The 8,287-nt window shown below is 49.8% G+C and overlaps 1 protein-coding gene across 1 annotated transcript; it reads right to left on the bottom strand.

Annotated features, from left to right (window-relative positions):
* Positions 1–5,475: 5,475 nt before the first annotated feature.
* Positions 5,476–7,819, bottom strand: MID1IP1 (MID1 interacting protein 1). Its single transcript, XM_047845038.1, has 2 exons — positions 7,542–7,819; positions 5,476–7,286 (listed from the first exon to the last, which is right to left on the bottom strand). The coding sequence occupies exon 2, from the start codon at positions 7,016–7,018 to the stop codon at positions 6,467–6,469; it is 552 nt and encodes a 183-aa protein (XP_047700994.1). The 5' UTR covers positions 7,019–7,286; positions 7,542–7,819; the 3' UTR covers positions 5,476–6,466.
* Positions 7,820–8,287: the final 468 nt, after the last annotated feature.

Genomic DNA, 8,287 nt, shown 5'->3' with positions numbered 1-8,287 from the left:
GGAACTGTCAGCAAGTACTTATCACAACAGAAACTAAATTATACCCTCAAAGCATCGATGAGTTACAAGCTGCAATGTCAATTAGATGTCACGAAATACTACAGCTTGTTTTGAATGACCACAGTATGCTAACTACACTGCGCATTCTACACATAGCTTGGCTGCTATCGTATACACACGAGTTCCTTCACAACGCATATGTTTCATTAAAAAAAAAAACAGGGCTTAAAATGATTATCCCATTGTGAACAACTGGAACATTTTAAATACCTTGGTCACAACCAACAATGTGGCACTTTCGTTTTCATCTTTGCTTGACTACCAAACAGGAAATCTCCTCAATTAGATGTCTGCTAAGAAGGAAAAAAAAAAAATGCCATTATCCAAGGACACAGCAAGTTCTGTCAGGTATTTCAACATGGTGGAAGAGTAGTGAGGTTTTAATTGGCCCTATTGAGCTCACCCACAAGCTACAACATTCTTTACCTCAGCAGTGTGGTATTCAAAAGGTAAAAAAAAAAAAAAAAACTACAAAGTTAGTTTCTACCTTTGAAAACATCAAATGAATCATGTTCGGTTTCATCCTGTTAACCGAACGTTCGTTGATAAAAGTGCACATATCAACACTAGTAAGGCGGGTACTGAAGAGTAAAACAGAGGATAGAAAACACCCCACCCCCAACATTGTTTATTTAGCTAAAATAAAGAACTGGGCTCCATGTTTTGCGAGTATTTTTGCAGTCTTATCTACTATGCTGGAAAGCACTTTCTCCAGACAATTCAAGGTCAGACAGAAAGTTGCCTTCTATCACCCTGGTCTTAACTAAATGATTAAAAAAAAACTTTCTCCAATCAAAATTCTTACCAGTTTGGGCTTACTGAAGTAGGGCACACCGGCAGATGTATTTTAGAACTGCTAGGCAAAGCATTCTGAAACAATAGACAAAGAAGTAATCAAATAAAAGAAAAAGAATGGGAAAGTACAAAAAACAAAACAAAACAAAACAAAACAAAACAAAACAAAACAAAACATTCTCCTTAATACAGAGAATGCCAAAACAGGAAGGGCTGATGAGACAGTTGTGGTTTCAGTGGGCCTTGTTTAGACAGATGCGCAACTATTAGTTTTCTGCTTTAACTTGACCAAGACTTTTGACACTAAGGAGAAAACAGCTAACGCAGTAATTAACAACAACAACAACAACAACAACAACAACAACAGACGAAAGAAAATTTGAGGAGGCGAAATCTTCATGGTTTGTATGGAAGGCGTATCAGTTTGGGTATTTGCTATAATCAGCGCCATTCAAGCCCTGAATAGCAAGCAGCTGGAAAAGCTCTGTGTACAGATGTGGTTTTCCTTTTCCTTAACCAACATTTCATTAATTAAATAACATTCTTTCAATGGAGCAGGGAGACTCCTGAGGAATGTGGGAAACATGGAGAAAAACCCTAGGATCCTCAGTTGCCAATACTGGAGGAGATTTTAAGGCTTGAGCTGCTTTCACGTCTTATTTCCTTTCTGTAGGCTTTCAAACCCTTGGTCCATCCTGCAACCCAGGGGGGACCTCCAATCTCCACTCCATCCCCTTATCTTTCCCCCCTCCAGCTCCATCCTTGGACCACCCAGTTTGCATCCAAGCCCCATCCACCATCTAAGCATGTCCACCATCAGGAGAATAAACTCAGGGCAAGTGTCTAGGAAGTCCCTGGATTGGGCTCAGGGCCATTTGGACGAGGAACTCTGGGGACCCAGGTACCCAAGTGTGGTCTAGATACAGGGGCACACAAGCTCTGGGCATTCCTTGGCTCTAAGGGGAGTCACAAGGCCTTACAGAGATCAGCATGGGGGGACCCAGGGAAGGAGCCCCGGTTGCATGAGACAAAGGATGGTATTGGCTTCTAGATACAGAAATGGTTACTGGTAATATACTATCATTATCTCCACCACTCACCAGAAAGTTCTACACAGTTCCAAATGAACTAACTAGAGACATAATAAGGTGTTTACAGTAACTCAAGAACAACCTCTAAATTTCCCTGAGTTACTAAAAACAACAACAAAAAAATCAGACCCAATCTTAAAAGCAAAAGCAAATAACTTTTGAGTTTAAATTATTTTGCTGATTAAAGCAATTTAGCCTTGATCAGAAACTACATAAAGTTTGAAATTTTAAAAAGATTAATCATTAATTTTAAGAGACCAATCCAATAGTCCACATGTTTCAAGTCTTCATGAGCTTCTGGTCCAGTTTTTTTTTTTTTTTTTAATCTGTTGGGGGTAAAAATTGCCCCTAAAATTTAGAGAAAACATTCCTTCTGTCACTATTTCATTCAAAACTCTTCAAAATAAATCGCACAAGGACATAATGATTGGCATCCATGTACTAGATGTCCCATAAAAAGATAGTTACCTTTAAAAAAAAAAGTACGTAGGGGCTGGGTCGGTTGAGCATCCGACTTTGCTCAGGTTATGATCTCATGGTTTATGGGTTGGAGCCCCACATGGGGCCCTGCGGATGGCTCAGAGCCTGGAGCCAGCTTCAGATTCTCTGTCTCCCTCTCTCTCTCTCTCTGCCTCTCCCCCACTCCCACTGTGTGTGTGTGTGTGTGTGTCTCACAAAAATAAAGCATTAAAAAATTACAAATAAAAATAAAAAATCAAGGTATGTAAGATTTGAGCCCTCAATCCACCAGCACTGTGTCCAATTTGCAACAAGAACTAGAGGGTACGGGGAGAAGGCAGGGGGGAGGAGGAGGGGAGACCCTATTGCCCACATGAATTTTGCTCAGCAAGTAAAACTAAGGGGAGACTATGAGGCATGCACAAACGACAACAACTTTTGTTTTTGAAAAAATTGTTGACCCCGGGGCGAATTTTCAAACTGGTCCCAACAATCATAACCCCAGCTGCTTTCTCACAATCGGGTTCAGGCTCAGAGAAAGAGTAGATTAGGCCAGACCCCTAAGGAACACCGTGTAAACGTAAAACACGACACACCCCACGTGAGCAAAGCAGAAAGCTGTTTTTCAGCAGCAAAAGCAGGCCTTCTCAAAGGCTTTGGTGTGCAGTTTTGATGTAGAACATCTCATCAAATGTGACCATCTGGAGGGTAATCGATTGTAATCTGAGCTGTTCCATTTTGCCTGCTTCATCTACCTGTGCCTTCCCTTTGGCCACCAACTGCCACGGAGAAGGGCGCCGTCAGACATCCGTGATCTCTCTGAGGGCGCTGCCCCGCGGTATCTGCGACTTGAAAAATCTATCAAGTCCTTTGAGCGTCCTCAGGAAAGACCTTCTGAAAATCAAGTCACTCTCTCAGTTTACCTCCGAACGTAAGCCGAATTTAAATAGCGCGAGAAATTGGGGCGCCCGGGTGCCACGGTCGGTCGGTTAAGCCTCTGACTTCAGCTCAGGTCGTGATCTCACAGTTGGTGGGTTTGAGCCCCTTGTCGGGCTCTGTGCTGGCAGCTCAGAGCCTGGAACCTGCTTCGGATCCTGTCTCCCTCCCTCTCTACGCCTCGCCCCACTTGCGTGAGTGCGTGCGTGCGTGCGTGAGTGCGCGCGCAGACGCGCACGCGCTCTCTCTGTGCCCCTCCCCCGCTTCGTGCTCTGTCTTCTTTTCTCTCTGTCTGTCTCTCTCTCTCTCTGTCTCTCTCCCTCTCAAAAAGTAAACATTAAAAAAAATTTTTTTTAATGTTAAATTTCTTGAGTTTTACCGGGTCAATCTGTGGGAGATTTGGCCTTGTTCTGTCTCATCAACTAATCTTGAATAAAACAGTAGTTATTATCAGTGGGCTGGTAGTTATTGGGCCTGGGAAACCTTACGGGTTCACACAAAAAAACCCAATCCTCTTTGGTTTTGTTATCTGTGTTCTATATACCACAAGAACGTTCTGAAACAACTTGCAGTTAGCATCTCCTAAAATTTCTGCGAATTATCTGCCCAAGCTATGCCTTTTTGCTTCGAATTCTGGTTCTCCCTCGAGACTTTGAGAAAGGAAAGAGTTGACCTGCTGTTTTAGGAATGTAACGCAAATTATGCTCTCCCTTCTTCACATACTGCTGGAGAGAGGCAAGGGAGACAAGGGAGACATGAACCAACATTTAGAGCAAGAGAGAAACCTGGAAGCCCCCCTTCAGCAGTGCCTAAAGACACTTCGAGGCGTCAGGCATTCAACAGATCATCTTATGTGATCCTCACTGCAATCCCACAAAATAAGCATTGTAGTTACTATTATCCCTCATTTCAAACATGGCAACGAACATGGATGGTTAAATACTCCTAGTTAGTAAGTAGTAACAAGAGGATTTGAACACACCACTCTCTGGTTCCAAAGTCTTGCTGTTTCCTTCCACCACATGGCTTCTGTAGTTTCCTTCCTTTGTTATTTGCTGCTTGCACTTTGATATTTTAAAGGGAATACAAAGCGAGAGGCTGTATGCCTTGCCTTGGGTGCTGTTCCCCTTATCTGTACATATTAATGATTGACTTTCTCTGGCAAAGGCAAGCACCCCGGTCTTGACAGGGTCTTGACACTTCCCCATTTTTTCACGGCTGCTGAAAGCTGATAATAGACTTGAGCTGCCCCCACCACAGAAAACATTTTGCTTTTTTGTTTGTTGTGCAAAATTCTGTGTATTTTAAATTCAAGCTCTATGAGCTTGGAGATGTCACCCGACTTCAAGATTAAAACCTGAAGTTGACCGGACACTTACTCCCCCTAAACAAAGAAAGAAAGAAAATGCAAAACACCATCCCAGGAAAGCATCATACTGGCATCTAAGAATGTTCCCCAGGGCCCCTGCTGCAGCCTTGCTCGGATCTGCTGCTGTCCACAGCTGCAGGCTAGCTCACTGAAAACCTGGAAGCCTTGCTGGGCACCGCTTAGCAAAACTTGGCACTGCCCTGGGAACTAGTGAAAAGAGGCCACAGCGCACGTTAGAACACATTTCACTATCTCTTAAGACCCACATGAAAAGTCTTGTAAATAAAGACCTGCAAGGTGCGTGCACTATTAGCTGGTGTCTCTTTTCTGAGTTTTCACTTCTCAGTAGCCAAGTGAAATTTCTGCCTTTGAAATTAGTTTATATGCCTCTAAACACTTCAGTCAGTGCTTGGGCTTCTTAAAACGTTTAGACTGCTAATTAAGCACTGCAAAAAGCTGGTCGAGGTGGTCGAAAAATGTATGTCCCTTCCCAGATACTTTGAGTATCTATAAACTTCTTGAGGTGTACGGGCCTCTCCGGGGCACTGAATTACAAATAAAAAGCTTGGAAGTGAATCTTGTGGTAGCTACTTCCCAAACCAAACTGAGTACTTACAGAGCCAATTATCCACCAGTCTGAAATACCAGAGAGGAAATAAAATTGACTTTTGCAAAAAAAAAAAAAAAAAGAATCAATTGAATTTATTTTTATTTCACTACTAGGCCATTCACGGGCAGATGAAAAAGCAACAAACTTTTGTCGAGTTTCGTTAACACATTTGCTTTCTTTATTTTAGAATATAGTCTACATCTGGATTAAAAAAAGTTTTAAATAAATTTAAGACATATAACAACAGTGGAACGCTTCATCATTCTACGTACAGCACGATAGAATGTCAGATGGTTCCATTTCGGATAAGTCCACTTTCTCATAATAACATTATTATTTTCACTGGCTGAGCGGCAAGCTTCGTACAAGCTGGCACGGTGCCAGCTTACACACACTGGGGTGGGGGTGGGGAGGGCGTGGAATGGATGGGGTAGGGGTGCCACAGGACAACTATACAGTGTAACAGAAAATCATTAATCTCGTAGTACCGGTTACCGACAGACAGTGCTGTTTGTGCGCTTATCACAATGGAATCGCCGAAGTTTCAGAATAAGGAGGAGATTTGAAATACTTTAAGACAGGGCCACTGTTACAGAAAGAAATAGTGCAAACAGGAAAACTGATGCAATCCTAGCAACGCTGCGGCCTCCACCAGCCCAACGGCAGGGCGGTACGAGGCTGCGCGCCCCGCCTTCCCCAGCGCCCGGCTCCGGGCGGGCGCTCCCAAGTGTGGCAACCCCGCGCCGCACCCGGCATGGCCCCTTCTCCACTCCTCTCCTCCAGAAAGAACAGAAAAGAAACTCCAAGAAAGGCACAGGCTGAATGCAGGGCGTCAGCCCAGTCCCATCCCCACTAACGTAGAACACAAGCCCCCCCCACCACCACCCACTGGCGGGAGGGGCGGTCTTTGAGCCCCCCAATCCTGCCTCCCATCACCACTCTCTTCCCCACTTCCCAAAGAGGCCCCTTCCTCTCGGCGGCCCCGCCGCGCCCCCTGCAAGTACGCAGCACCCCTCCCCCCCCAGCCTAACTTTGCAGTCCGCCCATCGCCCTTCGCGCCCTACAGCCAGAAAGAAAATAGCTTTGAGGGAAAGAGGGTGAGAGATGGGGCCGGTAAGGGTGCTGGACAGGCGGGGGCGTCCCGGCTCAGTGGCCCCAATTGCCGAAGCCGATCTCCTGCTTGTATCTGTTGGTGAGGATGTTGGCTTTGCGCGTGAGTTTGGAGAGCACAGTGTGCAGCCCGCGCAGGTGGTAGTGGAACTGCTGTTCCAGGTCCTCCTCGCCGGCTTCCGCGCCCTCTAGGTGGCTCAGGTCCACCAGGATGTCCTTGGACTTCCAGGCGTTGCTCTCTTCACTCCCTGCCGGCGGTGGCGGCTGGTGCAGGACCCCCCACTCGATATCGTTGCGGATGGACTTGAGCAGCACGTAGTGGCTGTACATGTCCCGGGAGGGCGCGAAAAAGCTGCCGTTGGCGCTGCCCGGGCCGGGGGCCGGGGGCGTGCGCTCCTCCAGGCATTCGCCGCTGCCGCCCACCTCCACGCCGACATCGTTGTCCAGCCCGGGCTCGGCCAGGGGCACGTCGCGCAGCAGGCTGGGAACCATCACCGTCTGGTCCATGTTGTTCACCGCGCCGATGAAGCGGTTCATGGCATTAAAGAGCGAGTGCTTCTGGTTGTAGGTGTCGCAGATCTGCATCATGGTGGCCGGGCGGGCGCCGAGGCACAGGGACGCAGGGGCACGGGGTGGCCGGCTGGGGCGACGGGCTGCCCGCCTTCACGCGCTTTCCGAGGCCCGCGCCGGGGGCCTGGCTAGAGCCGGTGCGCGGGGATTCCCGGCTCCTGCTCCGCCCTCTCCAACTCTCGTCTCGCTCGCAACCCGGCCCTGCGGGACACGCAGCTGCTCGGAGCTTAGACTCCCGGAAGCTCGCGATGGCGGCGCGTGGTCCGCGGGTCGAGCCCAGGCCTGGCTGGGGGACGGGGACGAAAGAGATTACTCACCCGGCTAGGGTGCCCGGCGGCCCCGCCCGCGCACAGCGCCCTCCCCGGTGCCTGCTCACCCGGGCACCGGGAGCTCCCCTCACAGCCCGGCGGTCCCACCTACTCGCCCGCCTAAGCCGCGGAGAGAAGAAAGGGGCTGCCTCCCCACCCCCCTCGCCCTCGGAAAAGCCGCCTGAGTCCCAGCACCCACGCCGACCGGGCAGAGATGGGGCAGGGGCACCCACCTCCTGCTGCTCCTCGAGATACCCTGCTGCTGGGTAGCTCAGCGTTCCCGCTGCTGGCGGCGGCGGCGGCCTGCGGGTGCTGCTGCGGTCAGTGGCCGGACTGTGACTGCGGGCGGCGGTAGTGGCGTCGGCCCCCTGCCCATTCCAGGTGCTCAATTTATAGAGCCCCGGAAAGGTGTCGCCGGCGCTCAAGGGCCACCCCCGGTGTCTCCTCCTCCCGCCTCCCGGCAGCGCCAAGATAAAAGGCCCGGGCCGGGATGACCGCGAGTAACACTCTCCTGGCCCCTTCTAGAGTGGGGGCGGGGCGCTCCGGGCCAGCTCCGCCTCTCGCCTGATACCCGGGCGGAGGGAGGGCGCAGTGGCCAGGCCGGGACGGGCCGGGTCGGGCAGGGCAGGGCAGGACAGGGCACAGGAGGGATGGGGCAGCCGCACCCCGCCAGCCCCAAGCAGGACAGCTGAAGGAGGGCCGGACACTGCTCGGGTGAAGATGCAGGCGTCCGGACCGGTCAGGGGGCGGGATGGCGTGTTGGTTTGGGTGGGCCTTGCACATGCTCCCAAAGTGGGATGACTGAAACGCACAGCCCTGGTTGCAAACAGAGCCCCCAACCCTGAATCGATAGTGGCCACGGCCCAGAAACTACGATCCTGGTTTATTATTAGCCGTCGGGGAAGAGGGACCAGCAGCAGCAGCGGCGGCAACTCCATCTCCGGGCTCTTACGTAAGAAGGGTGGCTGGGCATGCCTGG

This window comes from Prionailurus viverrinus, chromosome X (genome assembly GCF_022837055.1).
Source record: "Prionailurus viverrinus isolate Anna chromosome X, UM_Priviv_1.0, whole genome shotgun sequence".
Classification (NCBI taxonomy): Eukaryota; Metazoa; Chordata; class Mammalia; order Carnivora; family Felidae; genus Prionailurus; species Prionailurus viverrinus.
Note: the sequence above shows the minus strand (reverse complement) of the source record. Positions and strands in the feature narration are given on the sequence as shown.

Excerpts from the sequence above, each read along its gene's own strand:
- MID1IP1 (XM_047845038.1), bottom strand. The coding sequence starts at position 7,018 with ATGATGCAGATCTGCGACACCTACAACCAGAAGCACTCGCTCTTTAAT.